Source organism: Miniopterus natalensis, chromosome 4 (genome assembly GCF_054644295.1).
Source record: "Miniopterus natalensis isolate mMinNat1 chromosome 4, mMinNat1.hap1, whole genome shotgun sequence".
Classification (NCBI taxonomy): Eukaryota; Metazoa; Chordata; class Mammalia; order Chiroptera; family Miniopteridae; genus Miniopterus; species Miniopterus natalensis.
In genome coordinates, this window is record NC_142084.1 from 86,914,074 (window position 1) to 86,935,117 (window position 21,044).

The 21,044-nt window shown below is 38.6% G+C and overlaps 1 protein-coding gene and 1 non-coding gene across 2 annotated transcripts; both read right to left on the reverse strand.

Annotated features, from left to right (window-relative positions):
* Positions 1–762: 762 nt before the first annotated feature.
* FAM200C (family with sequence similarity 200 member C) lies at positions 763–8,460 on the reverse strand. Its single transcript, XR_015714422.1, has 2 exons — positions 8,066–8,460; positions 763–4,811 (listed from the first exon to the last, which is right to left on the reverse strand). It is a non-coding gene; the product is annotated as a family with sequence similarity 200 member C (transcript).
* A 2,008-nt stretch (positions 8,461–10,468) lies between these two features.
* On the reverse strand, positions 10,469–20,740 carry SLU7 (spliceosome associated SLU7). The gene is made up of 15 exons (XM_016214020.2): positions 20,543–20,740; positions 19,775–19,928; positions 19,356–19,436; positions 18,889–19,053; positions 17,923–17,991; positions 16,532–16,579; positions 16,209–16,340; positions 15,861–15,958; positions 15,615–15,682; positions 15,363–15,502; positions 14,311–14,472; positions 12,974–13,078; positions 12,741–12,812; positions 12,515–12,628; positions 10,469–11,439 (listed from the first exon to the last, which is right to left on the reverse strand). Exons 1-15 carry the CDS (start codon positions 20,710–20,712, stop codon positions 11,260–11,262), a joined length of 1,758 nt encoding a protein of 585 aa, XP_016069506.2. The 5' UTR covers positions 20,713–20,740; the 3' UTR covers positions 10,469–11,259.
* Between the last annotated feature and the right edge of the window lie 304 nt (positions 20,741–21,044).

Genomic DNA, 21,044 nt, shown 5'->3' on the forward strand with positions numbered 1-21,044 from the left:
TGTTTTTTTTTAAAATATATTTTTATTCATTTCAGAGAGAGGAAGGGAGAGGGAGAGAGAAACATCAATGATGAGAGAGTCATTGATCTGCTGCCTCCTGCACACCCCCACTGGGGATCGAGCCCACAGCACAGGCATGTGCCCTGACTGGGAATCAAACCTCGATCTCCTGGATCCTTGGTCAATGCTCAACTGCTGAGCCACGCCGGCCAGGCTGGACTTGGTTTTTAGGCAACAGATTAATGAGACTGCTACCAAATTTGAGTTGACTATGTGACTCCTCATTCTGGAGAGAAGGTGAGAACATCTTCATTTGTACAAAGGATAGTTATACCTTAAAAAACTCACAAAGTTATGCTTATTGTATACAAATTCAAATATGGATAGAAAGGTATGAATGGATGCTAAATAGCCAAAGGGGTGGAATGTGCTGCTTATTGTTTTTCAGCTTCAAACCCACCCTTCTATACTTTCTATAATTGCTTTGAGATGCTGTGGCTGGAACTCCACAAAGTACATTTCTTTATCACCTATATTTCTGTTAGGTTGTGCAAGTAAAACATACAAGAGAAATAGTGTAAATCTAGAGGGAGGGCCAGGGACTTGCTTCTCCCTTTTTTGCTTCCTAATGCTGTATTATCTCTGCAGTGGTTATTCGCCCCAGTGACAATTAGCTCCAGTAGCAGTAGAAACTAATTGGGTTAAGTGTTCCATTTTTTTCACACTTCCAGAACCAGTCTCATCAAACAAACATATCAAGCATTATACATACTCATCCAGGTTTATTCCTTTACGAGCTTAGAAATTTTTCCAACTGTTCTTGACATTAGATTATACTAGAAAAAATAAAGACATATTTTGTAACTACATTTTTAAATGAAAGAAGGCATATATTTATTGACAAAAGTATTCTGATGGATGGTCATAATGTTCAGTTTTGAGTAGACAATATAAACTTCAATTTGCAGTTTTCAAGTGGCATCTTAATTAGGTAGTCACATTCCATTCCCCTCCAGTCTTTTTTTGTTTTTCCCCCCAATTTTTCACTATTATAAAATGCTGTGATCACCACCTTATAAATAAAACTTTGTGGAAAGCCCCGATTTTTTCCATGCAGTAAATCCCTAGAGGGGAAAATCCTCAACCAAAGGACTATGAATAATCAATAGAGCAACTAAAATTAGTACCATAATAAAAAAATTAAGAGTAGCAGGAAAGGAGATGGATGCTTCATAAATTCAATCCTTACCTATTATCTATAGGAGTCAATATGTAACTTCTAAAGCTAATAAATCAAAACTTGCATATGTATTTGGTATAAACACATTTCTTAGCCACATGTGTGGAACCACAGAAAGTTAAAGCAGAAATGGTTAAGGTAATTGGGCAGGAAGGAGACTGCAGCTTTTCATTATAGGGCTAATTTTTTTCCAGCCTTGAGCATCCACTACTTTGATAAAACATTAAAGTTTTGAAATAAAAATGTAAATTTATTTAAATTAAAAATATATTTTGTCAAATTATCATTCAGAAAGAGTACACATGGCAAACTTCTGGATGGCCCTTAATTACTAGTGACTTCATGTCAATTTATTACTTATATTCTGGTCCATTTAAAAGTTTTCAACTATGTTAGAAAAATACATATAAGATATAAAATAAGAGAGAAAACTGGGGTAAAGGAAAAGTAAGTGTAAAAGAAATAAGATGAGGCCAGATGACCAACAACTCCATCAGAACCACTTGGAAAGCTGGTTATTAAGAATGAGGATCTTGCCCAGCTGGGCGTGGCTCAGCGGTTGAGCGTCGACCTAGGATCCAGGCGACCGGGATTCGATTCCCGGTCAGGGCACATACCCGGGTTGCGGGCTCGATCAATGACTCTCTCATCATTGATGTTTCTGTCTCTCTCTCTCTCCCTTTCCTTTCCTCTCTCTGAAATCAATAGATATATTTAAAAAACAAAACAAAAACAAAACAAAACAAGAATGAGGATCTTTGCCCTAGCTGGTTTGGCTCAGTGGTGAGAGCGTTGGCCCAAGGACTGAAGGGTCTTGGGTTGGATTGCAGTCAAGGGCATGTACCTTGGTTGCAGGCTTCATTCCCTGCCCCCGTCCGGGTGTGTGCTGGAGGCAGCCAATTGATGTCTCTCTCTCACATCGATGTCTTTTTCTCTCTCCCTCCTTTCCACTCTCCCTGAAAAGCAATGGAAAAAAATATCCTCAGGTGAAGAGCAAAAAAAAAAGAATGAGGATCCTTGATCATATCCCAGACCTGCTAAATCAGGATCTCTAGGGTAAAGCTCTGGGATCTCCCTTTTAGCAGCCTCCATGACTAGGGAGTCCTGATGTAATTTAAAAGAAGACAAAGAGTGGCTAATAGGATATTAGGATATTTATTAATGTCATATTCAGAGCATGGTAGCTAGAGGAATGGACACTGTGAGACTAACTCCAAAGAATACATTTAAAAATAAATCCTATATAAACTAGAATCATCCCTTCCCCCACGAGAACATTTCATAACTCTCTTCTGATTTCATTATCCTCCCCATAATAATCCTCAAAAACATGGGAAGACTCAGCCTGTCATTTTGTCCTTTGACTTTTACTCTTAACATGGAGATGCATGTTCTGGGAAGTCTTCTCTTTTTCTCTTGGCTTTATTACTTAGAATACTGCCCTATTTGGCTGGATATTCTAGTGCTTGGGTGTCTTTTTAATGTATCACCTTAAAAGGTTACATATACTTAGAATCCTATGCATCAACTGGGCAGTGGTACGAAATCTTTGCTCCTGCTTTCATTGTTATTCTTAAAACATTTTCACATGACACGTGAAAATTAAAAGTTAGCGATGCTAAATTTTTTAAACATAGGATTCGCTATACCATAAATATAAAAGGAAAGAGACAGAATTATAGCTTAATTTTACAATGGAATTAAGAATATATTAAAAATTATACATTAAAAAAGTGTATCAGCTTACAGTGACTTCCGCTGTAGCTTTTGTTCAATGATGTCTGAGAAACGAGGAACCTTTTTGGAAATAGCCACACGGATGTCATCACTCATATTAAAGCAGCTTCTGGACTTTGTTTTAAAATGTAAAAGTGATGAAAATCCCAGTTCACAAAGGTACGTTGAGGCAAATGGTATAAGGATTTCTAGAGCTGTCTTTGCAAGGTTTGGAAACACTGTGAACTGAACACACCAGAAATCCTCAAGCTTCATTGTCTCAAATTCCATTAAAATCTGGCCACTGGCTCGTAATTCAGCAAGATCATTTTTCATTAAATAACCATCATCAACAAAATCCAGGTTAAAAAGAAATGGGTCCAGGATCCATTTACTCGCCTCGTCAAGATCTCCGACAGAAAAATAGCTGTGGAAGGAGCTGTTCAATAGTTGCAGGTGCAGTGTTATTTCAGCTGCAATGCTTCCTGCTTCATCGTCTGAAACAATTACTTCTTCAAGAAAAGGAAAGTTGGTAAAATTTCTTTTCTCAATTCTTTTTAGCCAAAATGGAAACTTCCTAACAAAAGCAGATAACTTTTCCCTGGCCGATACCGTGTTCATCCCAGTCCTTTGCATAGACGCGCTAAGTTCATTCAGGTGTTTGAATAAATCTGCAAGGTATGCTAGGTGAATTTTAAACTCTTTATTTTCAAAGCCATTAACTAAATTGCTGCTTTGGTGGTGAAGAAACTGATTTATTTCTTCATACATTTCAAAAATATGAGTAAGTATCTGGCCTCGGGAAAGCCACCTCATTTCCGTATGGAAAAGGAGGACGCTATACTCTACTCCGATCTCTTCAAAAAAAGCCTGAAACAGGCGATGATTCGGAGCTCGCCCTTTGATGAAATTTACTACCCTCACAACAGTAAACAGAGCATCCCTCAGCTTTGTAGGTAATGTCTTTGTGACAAGTTCGTGAGGGTTCAACAGACAATGGGTGATCACAATGTGAGGTACCTCTTTTTTCACACAAGCAACAAATTCTGAATTTTCTCCTAGCATAGACGAAGCTCCATCAGTGCAAACAGAGCCACACACTTCAAGTGCTATCTTATGCTTCAGAAAGAAGTCTCTGAAGAGAGTGAACACATCTTTTCCCTTCATTGTTAATTGCAATGGTTCACAGAACAGGAACTCTTCTATGATCTCTCTTTCTTTTATGTATCGCACAAATGCCATTAGCTGGCTGCAGTCGTCCATGTCCGTGGTCTCAGCAAGCTGAATACCCACTTGAAGAGGACTGGCTTGGATGTCTTCTAGAACTTGCTGTAAGATGTCGTTGCTCATTTCATCAATTCTAGAATGGATCACATCATCTGATAACGGGACTTGCTGAAGCTTCTTTTGTGCATCTGGACCCAAAACTATATGTGCTATTTCCAATGCACAAGGTTTCACTAATTTTTCGGCTATCGTATGAGGATTCTTCTCCTTGGCACATAAATACGCAAACTGATATGATGCTTGTAATAAGGCATCCTCTTGAGATGCAACTCCAAATGCTTTCAAGGTTTTGCTCTGATCAGATGGTGTGGGCATATGCTTCAGGCTATTGAGGTCATGCCCACCGACACCACCATGCTGTCTGTTAAAATGGTCAGACAGTTTTGATGGTCTGAGGTCAGCATTTGAAAATACCGAGTTACACAATACACACTGTGGGCGTTGAGTTCCATCCACCTCTGTTGTACAGGTGAACCAGTAACGAACATAGTCATCATCCCATTTGCGTTTCTTCGACATGGCACCCCAAAATTTTCAGGTAGTATTCCAGAGATGCTGCAGAATTTTGCTTTGGGAGTAAAATATAACCCACACATTAAAAATCAGTGGCTAACCAAATTAAAACAAAGCCACATCACATGCCATCCTGCCATCTGTGTTCATGTCAAGAAATATCCTGTAAGATGTCAAAGTAAGCCATGACGACATGACAGCCCAACTTAAAGCTAGAAACTCACAGCTAAAGTCTTGCAATACGTGACTTGTGAGCAAGTTATATATGGGATATGTGGGTCTATGCAAGGTGTGAATACTCCGAAGTTCTCTACTGGTGAGCTGTAGTTATGGTTTGTTTTCAAATATGTATGTTCCAAACAAATCTAGTACATTTTGTGTCCCCAGAAAGGGGATCTCACTACCACCCCCTCCTTCCATCCTAGGTGAATAATGCATGCACACCCTATTATGAAGCACTGAATAGAGAAGGAAATAATTCACTAAATACTCTAAGGAAGGGCAGATATTTTGACAGGGTAGCTAGTTCTTTTTAATAGTTAAGGATTAAATAGGTCTGTAAAACTATTTTGATCCTTGAGTGTCTCTGACTCCAACATAAGCAGAAAATTTCAAACAGGTCTGATTAAGCCACCCTTGACATAGCAGGACACAAATTTGGCGCAGAGCTTCCCTCTGCTAAAGTGTAACATACTATTTATATAGAAAAGCAAAACAAGTTGCTTAGGAGAAACACAGCTATACTTGTTACCAAGACTTCAGAAAAAACTCTCATTGTCTTAATTACAAGAAATTTCACGATGCTTTTTCATATAACTATCCCTTAGTAAAAGGAGTCAAGAAAAGCCAAAACAACAAAAGGAAAATAGGCAGTAGTCCTAAGATCTGGCTTAACCCAAGGCAGTGGTTTTCCAGTTTAGTAAAAGGAAGAATCATCTAAGCCTCTTGCTAAAATGCAGGTTCCTGGGCCCCACCTCCAGAGATTCTGATTCCCTAGCTCTGGAAAAGGGGCCCATAATCTGTGTTCTAAATAAGCATTTTAGATAATTCTTGTGAATAGTAACTAAAAAGAAATTTTTAACAAAAGATGCCTATCGCAATCACTGGGACTCCCTTGGAAAGTATACATGCCCCTGTCCTACTTTAGAACTAATAAATCATCTCCAAAAGCAGGACAAAAGAATAAAAAATACAGCTGTCCAGGTGATTCTGATCCATGTCCTAGTTTAGTCGGACTGAGAGGAATGAAAACGTATTGTTCAGGACATTCCCTAGCTGGCAGGTATTCTAGGGTGCTAAGTAAACAGTCTAACTGCTTTAATAGGCATTTACGTTTTCTGAGTTGGTGATAACCTTTTTATTTTTCTTCTGCCTGAACCATGAGCAAAGGTATAATATACAAAGGTAGGCTCAAATATACCATAGAAAACAATTCTGTTTCCCAGATAAATAAGTGATCACCAAAGTTTCCAAAATTCTGACACAGAATGTGGCTGAAAACTTAACAGGGACACATTTAAATCCAAATGTCCACTTTGGCCATGAAAAACCAACCTCACAATAAGTGAGCCAAAAGTATTTACTTAAAGTACTAGCTTTCTAGTGGCTCTGCCAAGTTTAACTAGTTGTAAAATGTACTTCAATGCAACCAAAAAGTTGACTTGCCAAATGGTCGTCTGTTAAAAGCCAGTTAAAAATTGGAACACGTCTGCTAATCAATAAAGAATTTAAAAAGCTGATCTTAAGCCACCTTTTGTCAAGTGATGAGACTAGAGGGCCAACTGTGTTTAGAAACTCTCTGAATTGATAAGAATAAAATTATGACATCAACATAAAAAAATGCTTCTTCCTGTATTACTATGTACAGGGGTGAGCAAAAGTAGGTTTACAGTTGTAATACAAATAAATTATACAAGAATAAATTGTTCCAAGTGCTCACAACTGTAAACCTACTTTTGCCCACCCCTGTATTTACTGTGTACATATTTGGGGCAGAGCTTTTTCCTTCAGACTCATTAGAAATTACAAGCTCGCCTGGCCGATGTGATTCTGCACCTGAGCATCGCCTAGGTTCCAGGAGATCGTGGTTTGATTCCTGGTCAGGGCACACGCCCGGGTTTCAGGCTCAATCCCCAGCAGGTGGCAGCTGATCAATGACTTTCTTATCATTGATGTTTCTATCTCTCTCTCCCTCTCTCTGAAATCAATAAAGATATATTAAAAAAAAGAAAAAAAAGAAATTACAGGCTCAGTTAAGCATCCATTCCTATCCACCCTCACTATGCTACTCAAGTGTATTTTGATTGTAAGATTTACCTGTTTTTAAGCAAAGAATTTTTAGAAAAATTCATTTATAGTTTCCTCCGAAGAGGTAGCAAAAATTTTCAAGAGCCTCAAAGATGAACTTACCACCCAGAAGGCTTTCTTGTGTTTCAGTGCCTCACTCTTTTCACTCTCTCCTTTGTGGTACTTAGTAATAATATTCTAAGATACGTAAACGTTAAAAAATCATCACCATAGAAAGGAATCATTGTTAATTTCAACAGGTGTGATAACGGTATGGTTGTGTTTTTTAAAAAGCCCTCATTTATTAGGAATACAGACTCAGCTATTTACAAGTGAAATGATAAGGTGTCGTGATGGCCTCTGAAATAGTGTACTTCAGCACACCCACAAACACACACACACAGTGGGGCGGAGACGGAAGAACTAAGCTTGGCCTTGAGATGCTAGCTGCTGGAGCTGGAGGAAGGGCACACATCACTGCACCCTTCTCACTGTTCTTATGCATGCTGGAAATTTTCCACAATAAGCAGTAAAACAAATAAGCAGACAAAAAGCAGTATCCTATTGAGATAGATGTGATTCTTTTTTAGAATGATTCCTTTGAGAGTATCTGAAGGTGCAAAAGGAACTATCTGGTACAACAAAGTAGAATGTTTCTGCAAGTTTCTGAGGTGTAAGGGTAGATATGAAAATGTATCACGATTGAGGGGGGGAGGGGGGAACCAGTTAAAGGTGAACATTCACATAACAGAAATATTTGGGGAATGCTGACGCGTATATTCCCGCAATCGCAACACCCAAGTGCAGTTGTGAACCTAAAACTCCAAACCGAATTCGATTCCACTTCTATCTAGTCTAGGCCAGTGGGCGGCAGGTGCGGGTGTCTGGGGTTGAATCGCTCCATTTTACAGCTAAAAGCAAACAGCCAGGAGGAAAGGGAGGAGCAAACGCCCCGGAGGCAAAAGCCTGTGACCCTGGCTTTGTCACTGACAGGCTGGGACTGGGGGTGACAACAGTACCTACCTGATAGGGTCGCTGGGATGTTTAATTATGAGCATGCGTGCAGAGCACACGCAGCTCGTAACTGGAAGGAAGGACCTGTTGGTGTTATTGTTACGGACGCTTAGGAGGCTGCCCGGGCGAGCCGAGGGCGCCGGCGGCGAGGAAGGAAGACCCGCTGGGTCTCCGCCCGCGCGTCTCCCAGCCGGAGGCGCAGGCCCCGAGGGTGCTCGCTCGGGCTTCCTCGAGGCGCCCGTTTCAGGCCCCGGGTCACTTTCTGCTCCGGCTGAGGCCCAGCCTCCCGGCGCCGGGACCAGTGTGGGCGGCGGTTCCTCAGGTGCGACCCAGGAGCAGGAACCTGCGGAGACGGGGTGACACCGAAGCGCGCGCCGCCACCTCCGCCCCGGCCGCGCCGGGCTCCCATCCGGGTTCTGCGGCGGCTTCCCGCCCGCAGACTGGGCGGGGCGTCTCCCCGCACGCAGGCGCACTAGCCACGGGCTGAGGGCACGGCCGGCTTTGGGAGGGGAGCATGCGCGCTGGCCGACCTCCCCGCACCGCATCTTTAGGTTGTGTTTGTGGAGCTGGCCTTTTGTTTACTGTGTCTGCCAGAAAAATAGAATCTAAAGGATGGAAAGCGCTGTAAAGTCTACACAGTTCTTCAGAGCCCTGGAAATAAAATGTTGCAGCGTGTCAGGCTTTGAACTTGTAAAGCTGCAGTAACTTACCATTTTCTATGTGGAATCAATGACGAAAAAGAAGAGGGTCACTGTACTCCCAAATTAAACATTCAGGCAAATGGGACAGGCTGTAAGTTCCATTAAGATACACACAGTGGAGGATGTGCTTCCAGAGCTTGGGACCTCTTGCCCAAGCTGGTCGCCCCGGACCCCTTCCATAAGTTAGCAGGAGGATGAATTTCCTGAGGACCATCATCCATCTTAGAGAAAATGTTTTTATCATTCTTTTTAACAGGATGTAAAAGTAATAAACCTAGCTTAGAGATATTTTAGAGGTAAACCCCAAAGGAGAAACTAGGAAACATTGTTTAAAGAAACAAACCCTATTATAGTCCTATCTCCTATTTGGGGAGGAGGGTATTTTCATTCAGAATTCTTTAGGAAATGGTATTTTATTCACTTTTTTGTATAGTCTATCTTCTTAGAAGCATCCCACAAAGTTGGGGGACCAGAGAGTGTTTAAGAATGTAGGACAGATGCATCATTTTCAGGTGTTGCGAGTGAACTTGGTCAAGGCTGAGGGCCTGCTCAAGGTTTCTGCTAAGGGAAGAAATTTAAAAAGACCAGCATTCCTGGCCCCAGGAACCAGGGCCTTAAATACTAGAGAAAGGAGTAGGCTTTACAGTCAGAGAGACCTGGCTTCATGTCGTGGCCTCAACACTTTTAACTGTTAGGCCTTGAGCAAACTGCTTGGACTTAGTAAATTAAGCCCATGTGCTTATTGTAAAGCAGGGATACCACCCACTACTCCATGCAGTTCTTTTGAGGGGATAAATTATAAGTGAAAATTACAGCACATAGTTCTAGCACTCAAAAGGCAGCTATTATTGAGAGAAAATCAAAGCACATTATTTTGAGTAATGTTCTGGGTATTACCTTTCTTCAAAATTGAAACAGAAATAAGACATGATTTCAGATATTACAGAATTCTTCCTAAAATCACAGTAAATTAGGTTTCACAGAAGAGGGAACAGAGGCCCAGAAAGGATAGGTGACACATTTTTTGAGTTAAAGGACCATGAAATTTCTGATTCAAACTCACAGAATTAACCCAGGCTCCCTTGGAACCCTATCAACAACTACTTTTGTATTACCAAGTATTTGAAATAATGCTACAAACCATTCACAGTTAAGTATACTCAATTATATATCTTTATTAACAAAAGATAAATAAGATACAAAATAAATACTAACCTCAGATTTATGCTGAACTCATATGTTAAAGTAGGAATATGAAAACATAAACTCTTGACATTCTTGAAGTGGATAAGAATTGCATCTATTTGCACTGCTGTTTAATTTCGTATCAGTCTGAACTTAGATACCATGTAGATATATATCTATAGTACTTGACAATTTGATTCAGTTACTCTCCCACTAGGGTTATTTCTAAGATGCTAACTTAATGCAGTATCCTAATGGATTTTGGTAGCTCAGAAAAATCCAAGCTGTTTAAAGTAAATGTACTCATGTCAGAAGTTTTTAACTAGTTTTTTTTCAGTACTCTCTCACTGTCAGCATTATTTTCACAATGTTCTTAGAAGAGGCTTGAGGACCATGGCAATCACAGTTACTAGTAGCCCTATGAGCTATCCTTATAATTCTTTGAAGAAACCGTCAACTTTAGGTTTTGCTTTTGCAAGTTTAACAAAGTGACACCTGCTGGCTACAGAGATTAGGTACAAGGGAATTCTATAAGCTTTTAAAATCAAATTTAATATTCATGATTGTTACATAAAGGCAATCACAATAAAAAAAATAGTATCACAAACAATATCCTCTACAATAAAGGATTTCTGTGTCTAAAGGCTCACGTTCAAAATGGTAAAAGGCCTAACACTGATTGGTCAATTCTGATTCAAGAATGACAAAACAGTTCTTTTTCCACTCAAAGGCTAACACATTTAGTTCTGGGTGTGAAAATCAAAAACTTTATAAACAAGTGAAAAACAGAATTATTACCACAGAGGATAAAGTTATTCACATGTTCTATAAATTTCCTATCAGATAAAATTTTTTTAGCTGCTGACCAGGAAAACCTTAGAAGGCAAAAACAAATATCTATAAAATAACTACAATTATAATTACTACTAATTAAAAAAAATAAAGCCCTAGTTTTGAGAAAGAGTAATTAACCTACCTTTAAAATGTGTCAAACATTAAAGGGCCATAATTATTGAAGAAATAAAGTTTAAGGCTTAACTGTTGAGTGGAAGATAAGAAAGGGAGCCTCTTTCCATATCACTAATGTAAAACTGGAAACAAAATCTTAATCTGCACTTAATGTGCCTTCTCTTTGTTTTTCTTCATTTCTTCAGCATAAGGAATGAATTTACTATTAGAATTCTGGAAGCTTTATTAAAATCGGGCAGCAAGATGAGCAGACACTGACTTTTCCATCTACAATCATCGGCAAAAAGCTGAAAAGAATATATCTATCATCAGCTGTGTTTATCATGGGTGACTGTCTGCATCTAGTTTCTACTGTCCAAGAAAAGAGGCCATGGGGTCATCCGGCCTCTGACGCTTCATTCTATAGGCCTCCATTTCCTCCTCGGTGGGTTCCCGAGTTTCATACAGGATATTGTAAGGCCGCTTCCTCTCATCAATCTGCATGAGATCCTTGACATGAAGAAGGCGGGCCTCCTCTGCATTCAGTGCCTGCAGTGAGACGAAAAACATGAGTGCCGCAGCTCTACATCAGTTCTCCTTTTGTTCCAAAGTGGCAGAATACCAAGATTCCACTGAATATGAATTACTACATCAAAAACCTAGATTACTTGAAAGAGCTTTGGAGCCAGCCCTTCCGCTATCAAGCTGCAATTAATTACTATTTGGCCCATGAGATTATTTTCATAGAGCCCAAAACATTCTACAGTATTTTCAATGTTAAAGAATTTTTACTTAAGATAGTAAAGAGGGGAATTAAATGGTGATGGAAGGAGACTTGACTTGGGGTGGTGAACACACAATACAATATACAGCTGATGTAATATAGAATTGTACTCTTGAAACCTATGTAATTTTATTAACCAATGTAAGCCCAGCAAATTCAATAAAAATTAAAAAAAAAGAGAAAAAGAAGCGTGAACCCTAAGGTAAACTGGATAAATGTTAGGTGACTATGATGTGTCAATGCAGGTTCATCAATTTTAACAATCTACTACTTTTGTGGGGGATATTGATAATATGGGAGGCTATAAATGTGATATTATAGGAAATAACTGTACCTTTCTCTCAATTTTGCTTGGATGGACCTAAAACTGCTCTAGTAAAATAAAGTGTTTTTAATTAAAAAAAAAAAAAGAATTTTTACTTTAATAGCAAAAATTGAATGATGTTCATTTTACTGACAGAAGCCCACGAGTGATGCTTCTGGTGGAGATGGCAACTCTGACTTCTCCCAAGGACTTGATGAAACAGATCATAGAGCTAGAAGGCAATTCTTTCTGGGAAACATGTCAGAAGTTTAAAATGACAGCTTTACAAACCACACTTTTTCCTGTGAGCTAGTGATATTTGTCAAACATCCCCAGCAGCAGGCTACGCCCACACACGGGAATCTCCATTCGCACTCTCCACCTGATTGAGCTGACTGGGGCAAATGACCCAGAAGGGGAACTCGTTCCTTTGTCTTTAAAATGAGCTTGGACGAAGGACTAGATAATTACTTCCTAAGGTCCCTTGCCAATGCAGAATACTGCTGTCCCTTCTACTGCTTAGACGTCACGAGTACCTTTTTCAGCTTTTCCCGTTTCTTGTCTTCGTCGTCACTGTCTGAGCTGCTCTTCCGATGCTTCTTCTTCTTCTTTTTCTTCTTCTTTTCCTCTTTTAGTTTTTCCTGATGCATCTGACAGGGAGGATTGAAATGGTGTTTTTAACACAAAAACAAAGCTCCCATGCAAGTCTTAAAGTCCTCCCTCGGTGGTTTAAAAACTCAGTATGAATGATGATAGACTTACCTCCATGAGGGTTTGAGGTTTTTTCATAGATTCTTCTCCAGCTATGTCACTTACAATACATTCTTCTGAGTTCTGTGGGAAAATATATGTAATTGGACTTGAGTAGAATAGCTATCGATCAAGTAAAAAAAAGGTTGAAATTTGAAGCACGAGGATATATATGTTTCATACAGATTTTAACTTAGGAGCTTTGGCTGATTCATAGCTGTAAGAACAAGAGGACAGTTACTTACAATAACCTCCTTCCCAGCTTCTCCAGTGCAATAGGAGAACTTGACAAAAGAGTGACAGCATTTGTATCCCCATCGGCCTTCTTTCCAGTATGATCCCCAAATATGCTGCAGAGAGAAAGAGAAAGAGAGATGTTACTTAAAATGAAACCTCAACTGGGGACTCTCATGTACTGAAGTATGAGATACAGCCCTTTTAAAAGTAATTTGGAAGGAAAATTTTGGGGATTCCAGGGTTAGCTAACAAGCAAAGCCTGGCCCGACCTCAGGTGTCAGAAGCACACATTACAGTACGGTGGTCTTATATTTTATTCCCAAAATGTATTAAAAACTTTAGGATATGTGACTTCTCTTGAAAAATTAAGGACTAGGAAATTCTCAGGCCACATTCCCATTTGGCAAGAACTGGCTGTTGCTGAACAGTGAATGCTTCTATTAGACAGAGTTTGTGTTTTCTACTGTGTACAATGTGCCTGGCTCACTTCACTTATGCATGTTTACTGGCCTGGCTCCTACAGACAGTTAAACTTTTAACCCCTAACTTAAGTCAACTGTAATTTGGGTGCTTCGAGAGCACAGCAAGTGACCTTACATGCTTTATAATGTGATGCAATATAGAGCATTCTGCATCATTAAAATCTTTAACATAATAATTAAGCCTTTAAGTCTGAATTCCTATTTATAGGAAATAGAGGGAATAGAGGAAAAGTATATCACTAAAAGCCAGTCAAGTACAGAATATGAGACAGTTTACAAGATAACTGGCCTGATCTGCTAAAGAGTCACTGTCATGAAAAAGAAGAGATACACTCTAGAAAAAAAAGACATAACTATCAAATAATCAAAATAAATTTTGATTGGATTCTGACAAAAACAAAAAACAACGAAAAAACCCTCAAAACCTCTGAAGAGCTCTTTAAAGGCATTTTGGAGAGTAATTTGGAAAATGTGAATGAGGCCAAGAGATTAGATGATATTAAGGAGTTAATGTCAATGTTCTGAATTGGCAATGTAGCTACAAAAAAGAATATCCTTAATTTTAAGAGTAAAAAAATTATAAATATAAAATATATACACACACGTATTTTCGCATGCGTACATGTCCACACACCTAGATAAAGCATATATGGGAACATGCAAAAAATTCTGAATCTAGGTGGTGGGTATATGGGTGAACAGAATAGTAGTCTTTTACATTTTTCTCTATTTTTCAAAAAATTCATAAAACAAACTTAAAATGTAAAAAAAAGAAAAGCACAGCACTGATTCAATAATGAAGTCATAATATAAAAATATAATCCAGAGTAAAATGCTAATAAGGACACAAAATTAACACATACCGTGTGATTATGGATCTTCACATCCTCCTCATATTTAGAGCAGGCGACAGCCCGCTCCTGTCCTTTAATGACTGTCCCATGTCTTGAATACTCTACATAGTCTTCTGTCTGAGCTAAAAGCAATTCAGCTGGAGGGGCATCCAAATGCTCTTGGCCACCATACTAAAAAAACATTGAACATTATTAAATACATTTTACAATAAAGATTTGCATTTAACTCTCTACTGAGTTTTATTTCCAATCAGAAAGATTAAAGAAACATTCTTTTGGGCCTTGTTATAGAAAACGCACTGGAAAAAAAAAAGCCACCAAATTTTCATAGGCAAATACAAGATGTCTCAGTTGCTATTTATCTGTTGAATGTGGCCATACATTCCTCTTATCCTGTACACATGCCCATTTGCCACGTGATTTTGCTGCTCCTTCCCTGAAGAAACAGAGTCTGTTTCTCCATTTCTTGAACTGGGCTTGGCCACGTTATTTGTTGTAGACTATGGAAAACTGACAAATGTGATCCAGGAAAAGGCCTGGAAATCACTCATGCACCAGAAAACTGACAAATGTGATCCATAAAAAGGCCTGGAAATCACTAATACCTTTTGTTACTAGTCTCTGGTATCCTGAGAATGCCATGGAGAAAGCTGGGCTAGCCTTCTAAAGGAGGAGAGCCCAGGTGGGGCAGAGATGAGCTGTTCCAGATAAGGCCCCCTTAGGATAATCTGCCTGCTAACTGTCAGAGACCAGAGTAAGGCCATCCTAGACCATCCAGACTCAGATGAGCAGGCCCAGACCACGAGACCCTGCTGACATAGATTCATGAGAAAAAAGAAATGTCTGTTTTAAGTTACTAAGTTCTGGGGTGGTTTGATTTGCTACCAAAGCTCAGGGATACAGCTATACTGATACTGTTTGCTAAATGATTAAGTCAATGGAAAGAAAGGAATATTCCTGATGGATTAAGAGGGACCCTCTTTGTATTGTATTTCAAATGCAGATCAAATACTTATTAACTGGTTGTTTGTCTTTAAGAAATGCTCTTTAGCCAAAATTACCTTTTCCAGGATGCTTTCTTTCTGCTGTTCTTTGAAGTCTTCCTTTTTGACTTTGAAGGACTTATACAAGAGCTCTAGTTTGGTAGGATCAGCCTGCAAATGTACTTCAGATCCCTTGTCATAGGCTTCCCATGCAAACACTAGGGCAATTAAAACATCTTAGTAAGTTGTCAGCTATACAGTGTTTTTAAAATGCCCCCAAATTTCTTATGAGCTGATATAAAATGCCTTGACAACAGAGGAAACACTTACACTGTGTCTGAGCCATTGAAATGGTATCACCTGTGTATCTAACAAAATTATCTCCGGCATAGCTCACTCTGTAAATACAAATTGAAAAACAAATTGTTTCAGACATTGATTTCTTTAAGGAAAGTTAATTCTTTTCTGACCCAACCATAGATGATGTTCATTTTAATTCAGATTCAGTTTTATAATTAGAAGCCCCACCACCTCCAGCCCCCATCTTGAAGTCTGTACAGTCAGCTCCATACTTACTCATCTGGATTCTTTCCTGCATTGGCATAGGGATTCTCTCTCATCGCTCTCGTTTTGGGGTCATAGTAAGCAGAATTTGGATCTAAATTCCGCAAATACTAGAAAAGAAAAATGGTTAAAGACTGCATTAATGTTTACTTCCAACAAAAAAATGTGAGCAGACCACGAGCTGGTCAGAATCAATTCCATGTGTGGGTGCACTCTGGGGCACGGGTGGGGAGGAAAACCAGAACGGTACCCAACTTTGGAACAAGTGACTACACTGCCCAGACACCAGACGGGCAGGTAGCATTTAGGCTAGGAAGACAGGTACTTTTTGAATGTGTACACTGAGCTGGCCAGGCTTACTTTTGCAATATCTTCCCGAATCCTGAGATTGCGAACAGTAATCCGCCGCTTGGAGTCGAAGTTTTGCCCCGGCATGTCGATGTCGTCCGCGTACTTATCCTCATCCTCGTCTTCGCTGTTGTGGTCTTTTTCCTGAGGGGGGAAACAAAGGAATAGCATTCAGATGTCTTCCTTTCATTTCCTTTTAGCCACACCCTACTCACTGTGCTCTTTAGGGCTATTACTATCATGTGTCAATGTAATTAGGAATAATTACATTATTGTATTGGCAATCAGAAGTTGAGAAATTTAATGTACACCCAGGAAGGGCAAATGTTCATTACCATCTGAGAATTTGGTTCCTCTTCTCCCCACTGGTGTTTTGGAGAATTCTGCAACAGGACAGAAGGAAAAAAATTCGTTATTTTATTCTACTAAACCTATTGATTATTTAACACTTTAAAACATAGTTAAGATAATGTAACAAATCTAACTGAACAAATTCTTGTATTTCTCATCTGTAATGAGCTCATAAGTTCTGAATACAAGTATGTCACTGTGAACAGTTAATTTTATTAGAAGCCAGAAAATTTCTAGAGAAGTTTCATTGATATATAATATTATAATCACACAAAGGAAACAGAAAGACTCAAGTGACCAATGTACCCAATAAATATCCATTTCATATGTGTTAACCTTAGACATATCATTTTCATTAAACCTCACTAGTTTACTATCAAGTCCAAAAAGAAAATGCTATCAGGATCATGTAATAAGGATCTTTAGAGGCAAAACAGCCTGTATAAAATTTAGGCCATGAAGGAATCTACTCAAGTAACACCATACTGTGATTTAAGGAGAGTGAGAAATCCTTGTCACACAGACACACACTTTCTTCATTAGCAACCGGTCAGGATTTTCTCTAACTCCACAGAACACCTATAGCAAAGTAGTCAGTATTTCATCAGTTAAAAAGAATACCTTATAGTGCTAGTGAGGGAATACAGAAGTGTGTGTATATGGGCCCCAGCTGGGTAGCTCAGTTGGTTAGAGCATCATTCTCATATGCCAAGTTTGTGGGTTCGATCCCCGGTCGGGGCACATACAAGAATCAACCAGTGAATGCATAAATAAGTGAAACAACAAATTGATGTGTTTTTTTTTCTCTCCCCCTCTTCCTCTCTTTTTCTAAAACCAATCAATTAAAAAAAAAAGGAAATGTGTATGTGTTAATATATATGTATCATATAGCCTTTATGAATGGAAGCTAAGTGAAAAATCATCAAAATTTTAAATAAATATATTCACTGCATCAACAAGTATGTTTTTAGGAATTTATCATAAGGAAATAATATGTCAATTATATAAAGAGGTATGTACAAGAATGTGATTTGCAGTATTAATCTTTTTTTTAATCCTCAACAGAGGGTATGTTTAGAGAGAGAAGGGGGGGGGAAGAGAAGGAGGGAGGGAGAGAAAGAGAAACAACGGTATGAGAGACACATCGATTGTTTGCCTCCCACAAGCACCCTGATAGGGGGCCCGGGGATCAAACTTGCAACCCAGATACGTGCCCTTGACTGGGAATCGCACCCAAGACCCCTCGGTGGGCTGGCCGATGGACGCTCTAACCACTTAGACACACCGGCCAGGACTAAAATAAATTTTTGTTCCAATTTTCATTTTTTGTTTACTAAGATTTGAAATTTTTTTATTGATCATTTTTATTACTTACAGCCTGTTCCACTAATTTTCCTGAGGCTAATTCTTCTTGGAGTTTCTGGGCTTTCAGTGTTCGTTTTGCCTAACCGAAAAAAAAGAAAACAAAACATTTGCAATTTACTTACAACATTCAAATGAACATTTAATTTTCATAATATATTTAAAGGGAATAAGGTTATTGTTTTCCGAAAAGGTCACTGGATGAGGTTCATCTCTTTGAGATTTCCTGGAGCTCTAGACATATGGCTCTCTAAGGAACATGAGTTACAAACTCCTGTTTGAGCCAGGCATTAATGGAAACTAAGCCAGACAGCACCTGTGGTAAACTGCAGAGAGTGAGCCCTATCCAAAAGGGGCAGTTGCCACCTGACTCCAGATGACTGACTCTTGCCAGGCAGGCCCAGTATTTCCCTATATATCACTGTTCAAGAAAAGATAAAATTCAGATTAGGTGAAATCCTATGATATTTAAATGTTAACTACCCCTTAGAAAAATAAAAAGGCAGTGTGACTATGGTTTTTAAAGAATGGGGTGAGTAGGTGAAAACATAACAGAAAAAAGTTGAGGTTTAGTTAAAAAAAAAAAAATCGATTTTCTGAAATAAGTTATCTTTGTCTCCTTCTACCACCCTCTAAATGCTCTGAGACAATTGTAAAATAGTCCCATGTGGCAAGATAGTCTGGGAACCAATTTTATAACCTCAAAAAGCCAAAAGCTTGGACACTAATCTGTTCTCAAGCTTCCAGTATTCTTTGCAAACTAAGTCAGGGAGTAAAGGACAACACAAGAATCAAATAAAAAGAAATTGCTACCAAGTGGGGGCAGCACACTATTTATGTTCATTATTCAATTAGTCTTACATAAAAATGCCTCCATTTTTAATTTGCTTGAAGGCTCAAAAAATAGAGTTGCTAAATTAGAGATAGAGCAAAATGTACATTCTTTAAGGACACTAGGAAATCAGGGAGTTTTGCTCACCAGATCAACTTTGGCATATTCTTCTACAATTTTCATGTGTTCTTCTGGATTGTAGCCATTCCACCGATCCCTCTTCCCATCATAGTCAAACATCAGCTGAGGCTGGACATGTTCATCTGGAGCTATGTTAGTTCCTGTAAATTTTGCTCCAACTCGCCTAGGTCTCTAAAAAACAGAATAAGATTAAATCTTTCCCTAAGTATCTGTAGCCCAGAGGAAAATGTCCTATAATCTTTACAGAGCTTGTGTGAACATACCATGGGACTTTATGGTTTATTTATAAAATTACCAGTTAGTCTTCCAGCAAAAAATTTGATGCTGCTGAACTAATTTCACTCAAATTAATTTTTATTTAACTGGTAGCTAAGTACAGATAATTTTAGAAAAATAGAATTAAGCTCTATTACAAGGAATGAAGAAAGAGAGACTCTGACAATAGTTTCCACAATTCTCAAAGGTGAATTTACCTCAAAGCAGTCTTTCTTTTTGTGTGTCATGGCCCCACAATTTTCACATGCTCCTTTGCGGTACTTAGTAGTTACAGAATTCTATAAGTGAATATAAAGAAAAACAAAGGAAATGTTTTATTTATCTGAATAAGTTAGAAATAACAGTGGCTCTCATTATATTGTTCAGTGAAATGATTTACTTGTTAAGAGGATAACCAGTTAAAGTCTCCTACACTTTCATAAATGAGAAAGTTTAAGAACTTCAGCAATATAAAATTTATAAAATACAGAAATATATGTATTGTGAATATTAATACCAGATAAAAGGTTATGTAATCTATTTCTACTTTATATAATATTGTATTAAAAGTTGTTATATTAAGTTCTTAAAATACAATCTCCATTTCCACATGGATATATAAAGGTTTCCTACAAACCTCTTTTACACCCCTCTTGTACCATTCTCCAGATGAGCTGAATTGCTTTTGTTTTTCTGGTTGTGGTCTCTGGTGCTTTAAAGTAGGTCTTTTTGAGGGATCAATATACCATGGCACTGAAGAAATATACTGAGGAATATGAGGATTGATGTCTCTGTAATAAAATAAAATAACTGCTATTACAATTATTAAAGGTAGCCTATACAGAATCTAAGAATAGATATTGCTCTGTGTGTGTGTGTGGGGGGGGAGGGGCAGAGGGGAGAATACACTTGATATCTCTATAATAAAACAATAAAAAATAAAGTAATTTAAATTCAAGTGAAAAAATTTCCCACAAAGAAACTAAGAAGAGTGTAAGAATAGTGATATAACTGAAGGAGGAAAAGAGATGTATTTTAGTGAGATAAACCTTGTATCAGAGCAAAAAGTAAACTAGTAATGTCTTAGAGTTGATTAAAACAATAGGTTAAGTATATTAGACATGTGGAGGTATCAGCCAGAAAAACTAAAAAATACAAAGGTTTAAAATTAGTGACTTTTGTACAGTGGGACAGGGAGTGGGAAGGGTTGAAAGGGGTTATAGCTGTTCATTATGAGTCTGTCAATATTATTTGATTACTAAATCTTATACATAAGAGTTTGACAAAATAAAACAAACATGATGTAAATGGTAAAGACAGCTTCCTGTCAAAGGATGAAGTATTGATAAAGTAAACATGAATCTGAATTGTGAATGAACAGATCATGCAAAAAAAAATTACTTACTTTCCTTCTTCATCAACTTCTGCAGGAGCATTACCCAGTTTTCGCTGTTCTTCTAGCTCTTTCTTCTTTCTCCAGTCCTCTCTGGTCATCTTCTTTGGTTCCTCCAAACTTATTTCTTTGGACCCCGACAGGGGGGCAGCATTAACTGTATCCACAGCTGCAGCCGCCATTGTTATCGCGCCTCCTTTATGAAAAGGAAGAATCTGTATTAGTGTAAATTAGGCCTTCGTGAGCATCAGTGAAACTATCAAAAGTATATCCTAGCCCCAGCTAGTTTTGCTCAGTGGTTAGAGCATCAACCTGTGGACTGAAGGGTCTGGGGTTTGATTCTGGTCAAGGGCACGTACCTTGGTTGTGGGCTCGATCCCCAGCCCCGTGGGAGGCAACCAAATGATGTCTCTCTCTCACATCGATGTTTCTCTCTCTCTCTCCCCCACTTGTACTCTTTTTGAAAAGCAATGGAAAAAATAACCTCAGGTGAGGATTAAAAATAAAGTACATC